Source organism: Rhinolophus ferrumequinum, chromosome 4 (assembly GCF_004115265.2).
Source record: "Rhinolophus ferrumequinum isolate MPI-CBG mRhiFer1 chromosome 4, mRhiFer1_v1.p, whole genome shotgun sequence".
NCBI classification, from domain to species: domain Eukaryota; kingdom Metazoa; phylum Chordata; class Mammalia; order Chiroptera; family Rhinolophidae; genus Rhinolophus; species Rhinolophus ferrumequinum.
The window spans coordinates 97,351,731-97,370,385 of record NC_046287.1 but is presented as its reverse complement, the minus strand read 5'-3'; the positions used below and the strand labels follow the sequence as shown (position 1 = coordinate 97,370,385).

The 18,655-nt window shown below is 45.1% G+C and overlaps 1 protein-coding gene across 9 annotated transcripts in view; it reads left to right on the top strand.

Annotated features, from left to right (window-relative positions):
* Nucleotides 1-18,655, top strand: part of SPATA13 (spermatogenesis associated 13) — a 317,429-nt gene that overhangs the window by 274,442 nt on the left and 24,332 nt on the right. The window contains exon 1 of one of the 9 annotated variants that reach the window (XM_033103860.1): nt 10,776-10,980. The exons of 7 other annotated variants lie outside the window; for them this stretch is intronic. In XM_033103860.1, coding sequence (XP_032959751.1) covers nt 10,926-10,980 — 55 coding nt within the window. In that variant the 5' untranslated portion in view covers nt 10,776-10,925. Of the gene's footprint in view, nt 1-10,775; nt 10,981-14,664; nt 14,754-18,655 lie in introns of those variants that run through there. One more of the 9 variants, XM_033103862.1, reaches the window with a different exon arrangement.

Genomic DNA, 18,655 nt, shown 5'->3' with positions numbered 1-18,655 from the left:
AGTGAAATGGGAAGCCATTGCCAGCAGGGCAATGACAGACTCTGACGTAAGCTTTAGAGAGGAAGAACAGTTTGGGACAGAAAGGGGACTGATTTGAACCGCTCCTCAGTCCAGTTGAGAAATGATGGTGGTAGTGACCACAGAAGACATCCATGTCTTCCTCGGGAGCTCGTGCTCTCAGCACGCGAGGAGGCTGCAGTGGCCAGCCGTGGGTCTGATTCAGTGGGGCCAGGATTGTGAATTCCGGTGGAAGTCCTTCTCTCCTGGGGGAATAAATTCAGTTTTGACAGAGCAGAGTTACTGGATGGCAAGAAAGTATTTTGCAGATGTGTTATTAAGCCATCGTAAGGAGCAAACCCTGTGTTTACCCTTTGTTCCTGGATCCATATGTTCTGGCTACGGGTGAGGATCACTGTGTCAGTCAGGGATTGAAAACGATCACCCCAGCCAGGACAGCACCGCAACTTCAAGACATGTCCCCAGGCTGCCTCCATAAGTTGGCTGTCATCACGCCATCACCCAGTTTGGTATGAGTCTCTGCTTCTGGATAATGTAAGAGCGATAAAGCTCATGACGCTTGTGCGCACTCGCCCGTCACCACACTTCTCTCGCTGGGGAGTCCTCGGGGGGAAGCGCTGTTGAATGAGGTGCCGTGAAGGAGTGTGTGAAGCCTTCGGCAAGGTGCCAGCAGAGGTCTGGCAGGTAAGGGACACAAATCCAAATCTAGAATAAGTGTTTTTTCCAGTAAGGACAAATCATCAACCCCTGTATTATGAAAAGGGTCCATTGTAATCAACTTTCCACAAGTAGCTCTCTGGTTCCTTGAAGGAACCATATCATTAACTTTGTTGAGGGGACACCCTGTGGTATTTACCCAGGCTTGGCATCCATTCCTGCCACCATGGCCATTTTTTTCTTAACCCACTGAGTAAGCATCAAGATGACTGGGAACAAAGATTGACATGTACAGAGTGGGACATTATGTCCACACAGCTATTAAACAGCCTCTTTTGCAATACGATTCACATGGAACCCAGCTAGGCATTCACACGGGACGTTTTCTCATGCTTGAGTATATTCTGATATATCTAATCATACTCCTTCCCCAAACCAGTCCGTTACCCATTTTGTTCTTTCCAAATTCCTACGAACCATTCAGCCCTCCCCTTGAATCCACACAAGCTAAATCCGCACTGAGGCCATCTCTCCTGTCAGGGAGAAAGGACTAGGAAGGGTATTGCTTAGATTTTACTGCTAGAGGCATTTCCCTTTCCTGGGGGCACAGTTACCAACCAGGTAAAGGGTGGAAGATTCCCCTGGGGCAAGGGTAGAAGAAGAGTTATAATAGTGGGATCCTACCCCAAGGTTACCTAATGGGAGCTGATGGAGAGCCCTTGATTCTCCATCTTGGTGGTTCAGGTCAGACTTCCGCTCGCCAAATTTTGAGATTTCCTACCAGATTATCAAGTCATACCTTAGTGGAGTTACTCATCAGTTTTGTTCCTAGGGACCCTGTGACAAGTTAAACACAGCCTGAGATCACATGGGTCAGGCCATTCCAATGACCAAGCTGGTCCTTGGACACACAGAAACTGTGCTGCTGTGACAATGTCCCACCTCCATGGAGGTCCTGGACTTCGTTGCAACAGAGCATCTCTTGCTGGCTTCCCTTGCCTGGAGAGATCAGCAGTACATTGCCTATAAATGTGGCCACCACTGCCATCATCCAGTCTGGGTACATCCCAGGGGACGGCGAGTACACGGTAGACCAGCTCCAGCATTTGTATCTTCCAGGCTTTGCCAAGAGTTGGCCCTTCGTCGGCCTTAAGAGTGACCGTACTGGGTCCAGGTTTACATCCCATCGAAGTGCTGGAATGACATCCAGCTCCATAAGCTCATGTGTCGATTGCAAAATCTCTGGTAGATGCCACCCAAATGGATAAATTTAGTTTAATCTAAATTACATTCAGTAAATGTAATGTGTGAACCTTGTGTGGATTCTCATACCAACAAACCAGCTGTAAAAAGATTATTTTGAGACAAGTGGGGACATTTTCACGTGGACTGAGTATTCAGTGAAGGAATTATTGTGAATTTTGTTCGTTGGGATAATGATAGTGTAGTTATTTGTAAGTCCTTATTTGTTATGGCTGCCTACTAAAATATTTTTCGTGTGAAACGTGAGATTTGCTTTAAAATACTCCAAAAAAGTTGTTGGGAAATAGTTGAAGAAGGATTGGTAAAATATTAGTAATTGTGTGCTCATTATATAATTTCTCTACTTTTGTGTTTGAAATTTTCTATAACAGAGTTTTTTAAAATATTGAAAGTATGTTGCCTCCTCCCTAGTCAAGCGTTCTCAGAATCTCCAAGTCAAGAAAAGAAATGCCCACAACTGAACTTTTCTCAAAATGTAGAAATTTGAATATAGAAATGAAGAACCCCTTCTTTTAGGTGAAAGTGAGCTGTCCCTTTTCAGAACTTTGCAGTGCTGTACCATGAGCTTTTCTGGCACATGTTATTTCTCTCTTGCTTTATTTGGAGTGTTTGTCTTATCTCCTAACTAGCCCATGTGGACTGTGAAGAGAGATCACATGGAACGTTCTTCTGTAATGGTTTATCAGCTGCATGGGTGTGGTATTGAAATAACAGAATCCAGATCATGAATCACAGTGGCATTTATATAATTGCTTTTATCAAGTTCGTGGATGGCAGGCTGCCAGCATACAGAAATTCTCTTGCGTTATTGGTGATGGTGTTTGTGCCCTGGGTCTTAGCAAGTGTGTCTACACTGTGATAACTTCCTCTTATGGAATTGTCTGTGCTGCCTGTTGTTTTCTTCTTTTATGAAGCTTTTCTCTCACATCCAAGGCAACATATTCCATCACAACCGACCTATGCTCCTAATTTTCCCATACTTCGGGTCCCTGCCATACTTACTCCCTCAGCTAGTCTGTTTTGATCAAAAGTCGAATTTAATCACTTTTCAAAATTCGTATTCTCAAGTCTACTCATTCTTTCTACTTAGTCCGCCCAGAGTTCAGATTAGTTTGCTCATGATATAAACCCAAGCGGCTACTTGCATTGTCTCCCAGAAAGGAGGCCATGCAGTTTCCTTGGCCTTACTCTTGAGGGGAATCTGGTGGATCACAAGTAAAGTACTAAAGCATGACACTGAGGTCAGTAGATTAAGGTATGCTGTTTACAACTGTATCTATTTGTTACATTTTAAAAAGCCTGTTAGTTAATGAGTACTATATTCAAGTATTTTACAATAATGCCAGACAACAGAGGAGAGACAATGAGCTATTAGATACAATAATAACTAAGTATGAAAAAGGGAGAAAATGATTTTCTGAGGAGGCACTGACATGACAAGTTGACTTGATTAGACTTTTTATGGCTTTAAAAAATATTTCTAACTTACTCAAATTATTGCTTGATTTGATTTTTTTAAATTTTTTTTTTAATTAAAGTTTATTGGGGTGACAATTGTTAGTAAAGTTACATAGATTTCAGGTGTACAATTCTGTAATACATTATCTATAAATCCCATTGTGTGTTCGCCACGCAGAGTCAGTTCTTCTTCCATCACCATATATTCGATGATTTGATTTTTTAAATTTTATTTCTTATGACTATGGCACTCTTTTCAAGCTAGGAAGAATTAAATTAATTATTGACTTGGGCCAGAATGGCTCAGTCTTCAGCAGAATGATGTAATAAATTAAGTTGCTAACAATGGAGTTGTAACACTCTGAGTCATAACTACCTATCCACATTTTTCCTTAGGAAACAACCAAAAAAATATAGATAAGAGACATCTTGAACTCCAAAGACAGAATGACCCAAAGGATATACCGGCCAGCCTCTCTGGGAAGCCTATCAGAGCTGCCTAGTGACTGGTGGAGGGAGGTACTATTTTGAAAACCTACCTACTCTGAGGTTTTAAACAGTCCTGGTTCTGCCGTCAGTAAGAAAGCAAGTAAAACATATTACAGACCACTCTCAAATTGATCATTGATTTTACCAGGGTCTGCCCCTTAAAATACAGTTAGAAACAGGTGTGGGGCTGGCTATGATACCTTACAAGTTTCCAAAATAAATTACTTAGTGATAAGAAATTGAACACAATGCAGTTTTCCTTTTGCCACAAGAACAAATTGGAGGACTATTGTAGAGAAACGCCTAACTCTAAAAAGGCTGATGACAACCATGTGTACCACTGGGAAACTCCCTGCTCCCCTGACAATTAACACTGCTGGTCTTCCACTACGCATATCCATCCAGGCCAGGAGCAGGAGGCTGGAGCATCTCCTAGGCCGGGCAGCTCCGGGAACAGCCTTTGGGTGGACCGTTGGCCATTACAGCCCGCCCATAATTTCGATAAGCATCGGCGCTGGCTTCTGCCCAGTGTCAGAAGCTTGGCCAGGCCCGTCTGTGACCTCTGCTCCTTGCTGACCTTGGGGCTGGTCCTCGCAGGAGTGGGCCGGCGAGGCTGGGGCTGTCAGCGCTGTCAGCAGGCTACGCACCTGGCCAACCCACGGGAGCCCTTGCTGAACCAGTGATGGAAAGGTCCCAGCAGAAATGTCGAGGTTGGCAGCCTCTTGGGGGATCTTATGAGCACTCTTCTTAAACCAAGGCCTGCGCAGTTGCCGTCTGTGCCCAGCCGGGCCAGTCCCGGGCACCGAGCGGGCGGGAGTGAGGCGGCCTCTGCCCACGTGGCCCTGCGTGCAGCGCTGTCCCGGTAACTGCACCCCGACAACAGCCGCCAAGCCCGCAGCACCGCCCCCACCTTGGCACAAAGGCCAGAATACTTGCCTTCGTGTGGTAAATGCTTCCTATACAGATTACGGTTGGTTTATCGAAAGGGAAAAAAGAGTGTTCCAGGACACTGTCTTTAAAGCCCAGTGGTTTCAAAGTACAGTTGAGAGTTGTCGCTCAGGAGTGACATTCTTTCCATGTCTACAACTCTTTCTTCAATTTGATGGCATACTGAAATGTATTTGCTCAGAAATGGAAAAGATTTTCTTATGTACACATTTATTTACTTTTCCCCATTTAGGGGCTAGTATTGGTTGTAAAAGCAAATTTCTTCAATCTTATTATGAAGTCAGTATACTTATTCCTGGGGAATGATGCAGGACCTTAGGCCATAAACAGAGCTATTTCAGGAAACATCAACGGTGCTCTGAAACCTTTCTGAGCTGGGCTTTTAATATGTTCTTGGTTTATGAGATACCTCATTTGTATTCCATTTAACAAACATGATATATAAGTGTGCCCTGTTATAAGTGAGGCACAGTGAGTGAACTGCCAGTATTTGCACAGACGTGCAAAGCCATTGTGACAGTAAAGGAATCAGTGTAAGTGGAGAGCCGACACATCAGATCTGGGGAGCACCAAGACTTCCTAGGGAAAATGACCTCATGGTTGAGACTTGAAGGATGAATGGGAGTTACATTCAGTTTGTTGGTAAGGGAGGGTATATTCCAGACGGAAGGAACAGCGCACACCCAGAAGTGCAAAGCGTGGAAGCCCCAGAAAGGAGAGCACATTTGAGAAACCGAGGGTAGGGCCGCCCAACAGAAACTGTCTTAACCCATCCACGGACGTATCAGATGAGAACTGTCCCCTGGGTGCAGATGGAGGCCACAGAGTGCGGCTCTCGTCGGCTGAATCCCAGTGCTTGTTGACTAGCTCTGTGAGCGTGGGCAAGTCCCTTAACCACAAAGTCTTCATGTCCTCTTCTGCAGCAGGGGACAGGCATGTTATCTGCCCCAAAGAAGTGTGAGAATGACAAGGTACACAGTAAGCGTGCGGTAAATGTTAGCTACCTAAGGGAAGTATTCATCACATGGGGCTACAGTCTTCAAAATATCATGTCTGATACTAAGTTCCAGAAATGGGATTTGAAAAGGAAAAGAAAGAATATGAAATTGAGAGGAAGGAGCGCAAGAGGTCTAAACACCTGGCAAGCCACCACCAGTTGCCCATACTCTGTACATCTTACTGGTCTTACAGACAAGGAATCCCAGGCCTAAAGATACTCAGTAATTTGTCCTCACTCCGCTAAGCAAGATTTAAGTCGTGGGTAGTGGAACTGGCATTCCAATCAGGTCAGACTGACTCGAAAGCCCAGATTGCTTCCGGTCACTCGTTATAGCCCAGGTGCTGTGCTCGCATCACAAAATACAAAATTATTTATGTGCACAAAAGCATACCTGCATGATGACAGTTTTTAAGACCAGGTGTCCCTGAAACTAATACGGTGTTCTATGTCAATTATATCTCAATAAAAAAAAATCGTGCCTTAATAATTGCCTTTTATTAAAACAAAGTAAAAAGTGAAATTCTTCCAGTACCCATTTTGTTCCTGTTATGTTCAAAACGTGCTCGGTCCTAAGGATCCAAAGACAAATAAATAGATAAATACAGAAAACAGGTGAAATATGTACTAGGCCTTGAAGGGTGAAAACTCCCCATTTGCTTACAGAGGACAGGAAAAGCAGCTGTCTTGAAATTAAGATGGCACTGTATCTTTCAAACGGCAATTTTATATCTGCTTCTGAATTTATTGAAAAGTTCTAGTCAGTGCCCAGGATCAGTGTCTTTTCTGGGGCCATTTTTGGAGCGTTTGGGGCATGGAGAAGATGTGAGTGATGAGAGGGCTTGTGTCCTGAGAACAAGTTTCTCATCATTTTGTGTGTTCATGTTCACGCAACCCAGGCTGAAAAGCAATAACTTGGAAGACACGAAGAGAGGCGCTTTTCCATCCTCTGTCTTCAGTGGCATCCGGGGTAGTTCTCACCCAGCAGGTGCTTGTAAGCTGGGCTCAATTTCCCGTGTGCTCTGTGAGTGGGCCCTCTCTGCCTTGCTGAGGAGCCTGGCTGCTGAGTGATGTTTCAGTAAAACCTAAATGGAGCCTGCCTTCCCAAACCTAAATGGAGCCTGCCTTCCCAATACGTGAGCTGGCAGCTGAAGCTGTATACGGTTGTACATCAGTACGTGCTAGAAAATGTTAAGTGTTTGTTATATTGTCGTATATTTCTCTGGAATACAGTGTCACTGGGACTTGTAAATTAATGACAATGTTTGTCTTGAATACATTCGGGGGGGAAAAGGGGTTGCTCCGGATACACAATTATTGACGCTAATGGACAAGGGATCCTTGGGCTGAATAACGGCTAACAAATGTAGCCAGTTCCTGTGAAGAACCCCCATTCCAGCCCCATGTCAGCAATAGGGGACAGCACGTGAGTGTACATAGAACGCTTACTTTGTACCTCTTGATTCTCCACTTATGGGAGTGATCGTTTGTGTGGGAATTTGGACTGGGTCTTGGTCCAGTGCAGGGTCAGGGTTCCCTGGTTTTCGGCTGCCATGGCATCCATCCTTGAGCACATTTTCTAAACTGGACAGTAGTGCTGTGCCAAAGCGACACTCTGTCCTCTGCTAGCTGATAGCTCTTGTCCTTGGTAATGAGGCTGTATCCAAAGCTACTGGGGACATGAAGTTCCTGGGCTAAGGACATTCCTGTACCACTCCCAGAGGTTTACGGCTTTGGTGAAGGAGCAGCTGGGAAATTTTGGTTGATGAGCAGATAGCCAATGCTCGTAATTTTTCTACACAAAATCATAAAGTGGTCATATGAGAAAATCCATACCATACTGTACTTAAAATAAGAAGATACCAGCAATTCAGAGCTAAGTGGAACCTTAACAACCACCTAGTCCATCTCAAGAAGCAGTCCTGGAGTCCTGGAGAGATAAAGTGTGACCAGTGGTTTGAGTTTGAGGTTTCATTGCTAACCTACCTCCCCAACAGTTTTAGGGCATTTCCTTTCCGTATGTATGTATGTGAATATATATGTATATAGGTCTTAGGGCCACTTGGCCAAAAATAACTTTAATTTCCATGTCTATAGAATAAAAATGATCATAACATTATATGTGTTTTCAATTTTTATTTTATCCTCTCTGATTTCTAAATATTTGATAGGAACGTATAACCTGGATGTCTCCACTCTCCTATGGGACTGATCCCTTTCCTTAGTTCCTTGTGTTCCCAGCAGTCAATGTTTGAGACTTCCCAGTCCTGGCCATGTAGTATAGTGGTATCTTATCCAAGGAGAAGAGATTAAAGTGTGTGTTGGAAGGGATGGAATTTAAGACCCCTTTCAACTGTGCTTAAGGTTTTTGTTGCAGTTTTCTCATTTTTCTGGTAAGTATAGGCTCTAACACTAAAAAAAAAATTTAAGGCTGAAAGTCAAACCTTCTTGTAGCGTCTTACAGAAATATCTTAGAAGGGTTGTTGGGTCAACATCCTTTGAGAAGATGCCTCATTTAAATATGGTTTTTGTTTGTTTGTTTACTTCTCCCATCTTTTTATCTTTATTTTGCTTCGAGTGTGCAGTAAAGTAAGTTTATTTAGTGAATGCTTTTGGTTTAAGATCCTAAAATCCCAAGGATCTGGCTCTAGTGCCCTGACCCCCATCTCTGGATTTATTTATTTAGAAAGCATCCTTGGGAGACAGAAGCTATCCTCTACCAGCTGCCAGTGAAAAGTGAAAGTGAGCAAATAGGCCGTTAAGATGATACTAAGGAAATGTGGCAAAGTGATATTTTTCTTTTCTGAAAACTTGCAATTTAACACCCCCCCCCAAAAAAAAAAAAAACAGAAAGGAAATGAAAACACTGGATTTTATTTGCCTCCTGTTGGGATTTAAGCTTTGTTTGAAAGGCTACCCATCAGAATTAATTCCCACTCTCTACTGCTTTGTATCTCAATATTCAGCCTTGCACCTCTTCATTCTAACTAAAACCAGGTCTACCCGTTCATTCCACCCTCTTCATTAGTTTCTGACATAAAAAATACTCTAACATTCAAGGTGTGGCCTCAGAGCACAGTTTCTTGAATTGCCTAAGACAATACTTCTCAAACCTGAACGTGCATTTGAAAGCCCTAGATCTTGTCAAAGTGCAGCTTCTGATTCCACAGACCTGGGTGGCCCGAGAACCTTTACTTGTAAGCAGCTCCCGAGTCGTGCCAGGGCTGCTGGTCCACGGACCACACCCCGAGGAGCAAGGCCACAGCACTCCTACTTTGAGGTACTAATGCATGTATTGTAAAAAGAGAGTTTTGTAGCCAAATAAGACTGGGAAATTCTATCATAAGCAGGGTTACACAGGTGTCATTCATTATTTGGACTCCTTAGACCCTATGGTTACTGATGTGCCTTGTGGATTTCCAAGAGTATACAATGGTTTTCAGACTTTCTTCATGGACCGTATTCTGCAACTGCTCCACATGGGATATAGCAAACTTTACCAATGGAGAGTGGTCTGCTCTGAAAAACAATTTCAAGGTGTCTTTTGAGCCAATAATGTAATTAAGCACCACCTTTATTAAGAATAGATATTCCCCCATCAAATGATCTATTAACCGTTTAAAAAATGTGACTCTCTTAAGTCATTTAAAAACATACTTGCAAAGGAAAGGTTTGAAGCCAGTCTGATTTTTGTGGTTGTATGAATGAGTGTGGTGGTGGTAGAGTGTGTGTGTGTGTGTGTGTGCGCGCGCGCGTGCATTTGTTGTAGATTACTGAAGCCCGGAGTTCCCCAGAAAACCTTTAGCTGGAAGGATTAGCACCAAGTCAATAGAAATAGCCTCCCACTTAATGGTAAGCAAAGCCTGCACTGTCACACATTGTCAGTGTGGGTATCGAGTAGTCATGCAGCTTTGCCTGTTGAGTTCGAGCTGAATTTTGTGGGAACTAGCACACTAGTATGGACCTCAGGTTTTTCAGAGTAGCAGCAGCTCGACAACATTTAGTTATCCCTAATGAGATGTCAATATTGTCCTAAATACTTTGTAGTATGTTCTCAATAACCCTATAAGGATCATTGATCATTCTACAGACCAGAAACTGAGCTGTGTAGAAATTGGGAAACTTTCCCTCAAGCACTTCTGGTTGAGTGGATTTTGAACCCAGGCGGTCTAACTCACCCCACAGCCCATCCCGGAAAGCATGCATTTGCTAACTGAACTGGCACTATCATTTTTTTCATCAACCTTTTTTGAGGGTGAACCATGTGATCACTGCTTTGCATATATTATCTCATTGTTCTTAAGTTACAAAGGCAACAGCTTCCTGTACTTGAGAAATTGAAGGAAGCAGTTTGTTCACAATTGTTGTTTTACAACATAAAAGACTTGCTCGTTGGAGATAACTTGGAAAATACCAAAAAAAAGAGAGGAAATAAATAACCCATATGTCATCTAGAGAGAACTTATTTAAAAATCTTTTTCTTCATTATAGAGTATATACGAGTATACTTTACATAGTAAAAGATATACCTATCACTTTCATGTAGAAGGTATACATACTTACATATATATTTTTTAAACAAAATCCCTCTTGTAAAGCGATTTCATAAGTTTATAGTTAACATAATGCAGTATCATAACTCAAATTTTTGTCATACCATAGTGTGAAATCCCAACTCCAGTTTTGAACTTTGCAACCTCTCTGCTTTTTCTCTCGGGAACCAGATACCTTTCTAAAAGCACTCTGAAAGTTTAACTCAGGCTTTGGGATCGTAATGAAAAGCAGCAAACGCATTCCTCCCACCTTCACGGAGGGCTCTTGCCTGCACCTGATAGCTTGTGAGTGTGTGTGTGTTTGGCATGTGTAGGTTTTGCCTTCGTTTAGAATTTCCTCCCCAGCGGGGAGATGTCTGGAGCGGTGAGCTGTGAGCTGTGAGCGCGCTGTCAGTTTGTCAGCAGGCTCCCGCCAGTGCCACAGCCTCAAAGCAGTGAATAAGCGATTTCTGCAGTTTCCGCAGTGAGAGCCTGTGCCATTCTCGGGATGCTCAGTCATACCCCAGTGCTGCTCTGAAGGTGGCTGGTTTTCACACAGAAGGATGGTAGCTAGAGGGGAAATAGCAAGATTTTGGAGTCTGGAAAGCCTTCACATGGGTATGTGTGCAGAGAATGCATTATTGTGTTGCTGATTTGACTCTTAACTTCCAGAGTTGCTCTTGGCTGCTTTTTGTCAGATGTAAATGCGTGTGTGCAAGCTCAGCTGTCCTAGTCCGGTGTCCTGAGGGCAGTTTTAATTGTGGGCAGAGTGAAGATAAGAAATTGCTTTTGTTTATGGCAGAGCAGCTAGTAGGAAGTAGAAAATAATAAGAATCAAGAATGGATTATCCTTCACAGATTATGGGTCTGGATTTTATTGTACAGATTTTTGCTTCTATTACATGAAATTCCTTTATACAAGAGTTTTTTGTTGGGGTATATAAAAATAAACGTTCCCTGCTAATTTGGGGTATATAAGGTTTAAGGTCTATGAATTGATTTTTGAAAAATACTGTTTTCAAAAGTGATACTGCCCAGTATTCAGTTATTCCATGGTTTCTTATCTCACCTTTCCTTTTTAATATTTTTGTGAATATTGTCACTTAGATTAGTTCCTATTTAAATGTGAAAGAAACGTACTCTCCCACTAGGACGTTGTAAATTGTAAACCATGTATTCTTAAAAATTAGTGACAAAAAAAAATACTTCATTGAAAGAATTGTAGCTGACTGCTGCACTTGGATACATTAGAATGCTGTAAAAAGTCTTCTCTGTTTTTGCCTTATTCGAAGCCAGTAACTCACATTGAAATGAATCAGAATTGTAGCTGACGGCTTGAAGGCAGCAGCCCTGGGCCACCCTGGGCCTCCCGGTTTGTAGTTTGTGCTTCTTCCTTGTTTTGATTGGTTTTCTGTGCTGGCTGAGAGCAGACAGGGATGTGGTTGTGGCTTCTATATCTGGCAGATTAAAAACACAAGATCAGCATGTACTCCATTTCACTAACGAAAAGTTAGAAAAAGGGAACAAAGTTGCCCACTGATTTCTGCTTTGGGAACATAGACCTGCATGCAAAGTGGCTGTGCCTGTGGGCACGGTGGGTCCGTGGAGGAGAGCGGGCTGCGCTGCTCATCCTGAGCCCGATGGGCGTATCTGTGTTTATTCTAGCCAAGCGCTGCGAGCCAAGGCAGCGCGTGGGAGAGCAGAGGCAATCAGGCGGGCAGGGATGGTAGCCCCCACCATCCCGCTGCTCCTCCCTCCAGCATTCCTCCATTCCCAGGGCACGGTTCCCGGTCCTTCTTCCCACACTCATGCACAGGCCCAGGGAAGGCCTGACCCAGCCTCTCGCTCTGCATGGAATGATCTGGAAGCTAAAGAGACACAGCATGTCAGAATCTGCTGTGCAAGGCTCTGCACCCTCCTCCCTTCCCCAGCCCCAGTCGGCCGGGCCTCAGCCCTCCCCTCACAGGTGACTGCTCCTTTAGTGAGCCTGGCTGTGAGAAAGGAGCGCTCGCTCAGTGCCTCTGTGACTTGGAAGGCCCGTTCTGCAGGAATCTTCTCTTCCTGCTCTGAGCATTCACCAGTTGAGTGTACCCCTATATGTATTTAAAAAATGGAAATGACGGCAAATACAGTATTGAATCAACTTTATTTTATCCTCAAGATTTTATTGTCTTCATGATAAAAATATGAAGCTTAGAACTGGATCGCTTGGCCCTTTCTCTTCTTATCCCCTCCCAAAATGCTTGCCTAAAAGCCGGCATTCTCTTAGGTCTGCAGTTGGGCTCAACACATTCAAGCCCCTGGACAATTTTCTTTGCAGGTTTAGCCTTTTTGTGGGGGAATCGGCTTAGTCTGCCCACCAGAACCACTCTGCTTCCTGTCATAACGCTGCTTTCTCTGCGCATATAGAGAATCCTTGCCCTTCTTGTACTGTGTCACTCTGGGGTTGGTGCTTGCCACACTTCTTACAGAAAGTCCCGCAGGTTTTTGGAATGTTCACCGTTTTTGCGAGAGCGCTGTCAGCACGGAAAAAGCTACTCAACTTTAAATGATATGCCAGCATAAAACATAGAACTTGCAAAATGGTGGTTTCTGTTTTACTTAGGAGCCCTGAGGGGACAGGGGAGGGACAGTGGGGCCCTGAAGGATGACAGCTCAGAGGCTCTTGGGAGGAAGCTCCTGCAGGGAGTAGGCCTGGGAGGTGGGCACAGCCGAGGTCCTGTAAGTGTAGCCAGGTGAGGCCAGGACCACGGCAGAGGCAGGTGTAGCAGGATCACTTTGGAGTCAGACAGGCCTCTGTTTGAATTCCAGCCCCACCACTTGGGAGCAGTTATTTAACCTCTTTGAGCCATAATTTCCTCCTCTATAAACGGACAGTAATAATTCCAGGATGCTTATGAGGCTCGAATGAGATGATTTATCTTAAGCACTTAGCAGCAGTGCCTGGTACACACTAACAGTGTATTCTGGGGATTCGTGAAACCAGATGGGTTCTTGCTTAGGGTTTGTGCAGCCAGGCATCTGTCAGGGGCTGGGAGGGGCCCTGAGACCCAGTCTGGAGAGCAGGGAGCAGCTCCGTGAGGAGGGGGGCCCAGGACAGGTCCACAGGGGGAGCCATGGTCAGCACCAGAAACCCAAGGAGGAGCAGACTTGCTAAGGAGAAAACAGACTCCAGGGGATAAGCCAAAGGTAAAACCTGAGGGCTCGACACAAGACACCAAGAAACCCAAACCTACATGCGGGGTCTGGACTGGAGGCGGGATGGGGGAGCTTCCAGAACTGGGGGGAGCTGAGCTGCTGGCCGGGGGCTCTCGCGAGAGAGTGGAGGGGAGACCTGGGGCACTGGCTGCCCAGGGCTGGTGGCCCAGACCCTCCTACTTTTCCTGGGCCCTGAATACCCATTTTACAGGCAAACGCTTACTTTTTTATTGATAGAGTATATACGCGTATGACGAAAGTTTTGGCTTTAACTTGAGAAGAGGAAAAATTATTCACAGGTACTTTAAAATAAAATTTTACGAAACCATTTGTAGAAACAAAACCCATTTTCAGGTTTGGTGTAAATTCAGCTCAGTCAGGATGTAACTTACCCCTGTCACTGCTCTGGGCAGTAGAAGTCCACAGTGACACAGCTATAAAGCCACATGCTGGAGAGAATTGTGTTCAAAAGACCCTTTGATGTTTTAAAAAGTTATCAGTGAGGGTTAACAAGTCCATTTCTAGGACTCTTTTTGATCTTATTATTGTCAGTATGTTTAAAAGATTCAAAAATACTACATGGAACGTGGTTTGAAAGTCTAGATTAGGCATAATAGTGACTTTCCTGATAGTAACATTTTAAATTGTTTAATTCCGGCCACTAACACAGACTGATAAGTATGTTCTTGTCCCTGAGAAGGTCATAGCTGGGGTAGGAGCTGGCGTTGGATATAAAGAGTGAAGACACACACAGCTAACGAGAATACTGTAGTTTAAACAGCCAAAATATCACAATGTAATTGTGACAAATATTTTTAAAGAGGGAAGCCTGACATGCTTCTAGAACCTTGAAAACAGAAATTGTGACCACAAAGGGCCAGAGAATAACAGGGAGGAGAGCCGAAAAGTCATGGAACCCACCAAGAGAAGTGACAGCTCAATTGCCTGGCAGAATGTCGGAGTTGGGTCAGCTGCTTGGGTGGGAAAGTTGCTCCAGGTGGAGTGGTCGGCTTGGACCAAAGGACTTTGTCCGTTTTGTTAATCTTGAGAACACTCGGTGGTATACACGTGGCTAAAGCTGAGGTTTTCAGCCAATGAACTCAGAATCCGTTGCCCTCCAACTTGTGGCTTGCTGCAGGGGACCGGCAACAAAACGACACTTCCTAGAACGCCTTCGCTCGTGTGGGCTTCAGGTAAGTCTCGCCTTAAGTTCCCATGGTTCCCACACTGAGCCGGGCAGAATCCTTGGAGAGCTTTTGAAAATACATTCTCAGCAATCATCCCCACCCCGCCTCCCACCGCTTTGGAACCTGGCTCCATGGTCCAGCGAGGGGCAGGAGTCCTTATTTTTCTAAAGGTGCCCCATGTAATTGGATGTCATCAGCCTTGGGTGTTCAGGAGCCATGAAGAGGGGTGGCCCTGGACGTGGTATCACATGTTTGACACTGAAGGCCAACCCCCTGTGACCGGTTTGTTCCCTCTGTATGCGTCTCCACGGCGGGGCCATCACGATTCGGGCCCGTGGTTTCAGCCCCCACAGCCCAGCTGCTCACGGCCCTGCGGGCTGCCTCCCTGTCTGTGTTTGCCATTTCCTGTTTTAAGAGGGAAAGGAGAACAGCTTATCTCAAACTTGAGGCAGTCTGAGCAATCGGCAAGAGGTTTTCAAAAAGACATGTTTTGAACAGATTACGCTCAGTGTGGGAATTTCCCTGAAGTCATTCCTGATTTAGGGACGGGAAGTCCCCACAGAGGAGGTGCGGGGGCTGGGAAACGCGCATTGCTCGTTAGGGAATGAGTAATCAGTGCTGGTGGCAGCCGAGGCCCTTCATGAAAATAGCCCTCCCGTCGGTGCCTGCTGATGAAGGCCGGGGTGCTAGTTCTTACCTTCCTTTGTCAGCCCCCCTGTCACCTGAGACAGGTGAGACAGCTGCCATATTTCTCTGTTCCAAATGAGAAAGCAGGGGCTCAGAGACGTCAGGGACTGTGTGCTCACCTGGCCTAGCTGGGACCCAAACCACAGGCTCTTGAAATTCTGTCACTCCGATCAAAAGCCCTTAGAATGTGCAAAAATCAACCAAACAGGAAAGAGACCTGTTGTATGTCCTGAGAAAAACTCCCACCGGGACCTGGGCTGTGGCCCTGTTTTCTGTGTGTATCACTCCTTATAAGAAGTCCTTATCCTCTGGCACATGTTATACAGTTTTCCATTGTTGGTGATACTTGATATTTCCTGCCATAAAAATTCACCTTCATAGTCAGTTGTCAGGTTTCGTCCCTGCACAAATGTAAAATCTGAGTTCAGACAGAAGAATGCCTGTTACTTTTCCCAGGAGTGTGGAAGCTGTTAATTGTTGGCATTGAGACGAAACATATCATCTCTAATTATATTGGCAACAGTGCTGCTTACTGATTTCAAAACTGGCCTATCTTGTATGGATAGGCAGTTCTCTGGAGCTGTGTGTAGTAAAGCTGCATCTGACCAGGGCTGGAAATGTGGACGGGGTAAGTCTCCGATGGCAGCGGCAGCCTGGAATGTTGGTCAGTTCATTCAGGAAGAACACAAATTTGGAGGCCAGGGGAGAATTCAGGGGCTGAATCTGAAGTAACTACCATATGATCCAGCATTTATCCAGAAGAATTCAAAACAGGATCTCAGAGAGACACGTGCACACCCACGTGCATTGCAACATTATCCACATAGCCACATGGTGGAAGGAACCCAAATGTCCACCAGCCGATGGATGGATAAGGAAAACATGGTACATACTACATACATACAATAGAATATTATTCCACCTTTAAAAAGAAGGGAATTCTGATACAAGTGCCAACGTGGATGAACCTTGAGGACACTTTATGCTGAGTGAAGTAAGCCAGTTACAAAAACACAACAATACTATGTGATTCCACTCACATGAAGTAACAAAAGTAGTCAAACTTAAAGAGGCAGAAAGGAAAAAGGTGTTTGCCAGGGAATGGGGGAGGAATGAGGGAGATTTAGTGTGTTTTATGGGCACAAAGTTTCAGTTTTGCAGATGAAAAAGTTCTGGAGAGCTGTTGCATAATGTCAACGAATATACATAACACTACTGACTGTAAACTTAAAAAATAGTTATGATGGTTAATCTTAATGTTGTGTTTTTCACCACAATGGGAAGGAAGGAAGGGAAGGAAATAAATTTACTCTTGTATTAAGAAAATATATTCATGTCCCCTAATTTTGCAGAAGCACATTTTGAGAATTTGTAGTAGCTCTACATCATGCAAAATTCCTTGAAATAAAAAGTCGCCATTCTTAACTTTAATCTATGGTGGAAGATTTTGAAGCCACTGAAGTCAGTGATTCTGTGTTAACGCGATAGCCCCGCAGGCCTGCAGTTTGGGCCACAGTGAGGGGTTCTACCCAGGGAGGCTGGCTGTGGGCTGTGGCGCCCAGAGGGGGGTTACGATGGGTTAAATAGAGTGGAGTCAGATTACAGAGGGCCTTGAAATACTAAAGAAGACTCTTTCAGGATGCAGTAGATAACTATTGTGTCTTTTCTTGTGAAAACGATGATGCCACTGTTTCAAGACGTTTACCTTGGATGTGACATAGGGTAATTGGGAGTGGGGGTGGGAGGCTGTGCAGGCAGGAGGCACGGAGGGACGCTGGGAGCGTGCGCTGGCTGGAGGTGGGGATGAGTCCTGAGTGGGAGGCAGGGAGGCGTGGGTGTGCGACCTGCCTCGGACCCAGCCCTGGTATAGCCTCGTCAAATAGTTCAACTTCCTGGCACCTTAGTTTCCCCATGAGCAATTTGCAGTTCAGTTGAAAAAGATTTCTTGAGTGCCTTCTGTATGTCAGATACTGTGGGGACAGAGCCCCAGAGAGCGGTTTCCAACCTCTCGGCCTCGTGTGGAAAGGTGCTGGCTCCGGTGGTCGATGGCCGTCAGCTGTTACCGGTTAGCCATTAGCCACTGATAGAACTGCCATGGCTACGCCAGCAAGCGCAGATTGCGGATTGCAGTCAGCACGGGGATTGCAGTCGGCAAGTGAGGTTGGTTGGCAGAGAAGCAAATAGCAGGTTGCGGCTCGTGTGGCTCCTGCTTCCTGTGTCTCCAACCCAGCCGCCAGCGAGAATATAGTGGTATGACTCCCCTACCTATGGCTCCGTGGGTGTTCCTTTTTGGCCTCACCATGTCCTGCGTTCTTATGTGGGGAGTGGGACCAGAGACCCCGCATGACACCCTGCATGACAGATACTATGCTTGGTGCTGGAGATACAAAACTAGAAAGACGGGCCCTTCCCTGGGGAGGTTCCGGTCTCAAGGGACATGCCTGTGAAGACAGTGAGTGTGGGGAATGATAGAGGTGTGTGCTAAGCGCACACACAGCAGCCACAGGGAGCACTAAAACCCCTCCCAGCTAAACGCCAGACACTGAGTAATCCAGCTCCGCAAAATGCATCTAAATCACAGGGCAGGCCCACCGGTATCAGCGGAGAAGGGACTGTAAAATCACGGAGGTAGTTAAGGTCACCAAGGGCAAAAGATACGACAAAACTTAACCAGATCATTGCAGACCCAGTTGGGGACAGGGATCAGCAGTTGGAGGAAGAGGTTAGCAAAAGGAGCAGAGGACCCGTGAATACGGTCACTATCCAAAGTGATCTAGAGGTACTAGATGTGGGGTACTAAGTTCTTTTTAATGTTTGTCCAGTAGCATTTGTCTTCTCACTGATAACAATGGCAGTGCTGTATTGGAAGAGGCGGTCACGCCCCGTGGGCAGGAGTTAGACGCAGGGGCTTGAGGCCCCACTGCACCCAGCTGGGTGGTGTTGGGGCTTCAGTCTACTCATCTGTAAATTGGGAAAACTAATAGTACCCTCTACGTTGCAGTGACATGAGGTTTCTATGAGCTGAGCCACGCAAAGAGGCTTAAAACAGTGGCTGATAAAATAGTCTTGCACTGCCTTTAAGTTTTTCAATTCAGAGTACTTTCATATAGCATCATTTCATTTGAGGCTCACAGCAAACTAATCACAATTACTTGCTCAGAATTTAGAAATAACCCTGTGAGATGGCTATTATTATTCACATACAACAAGGGGAAAACCTG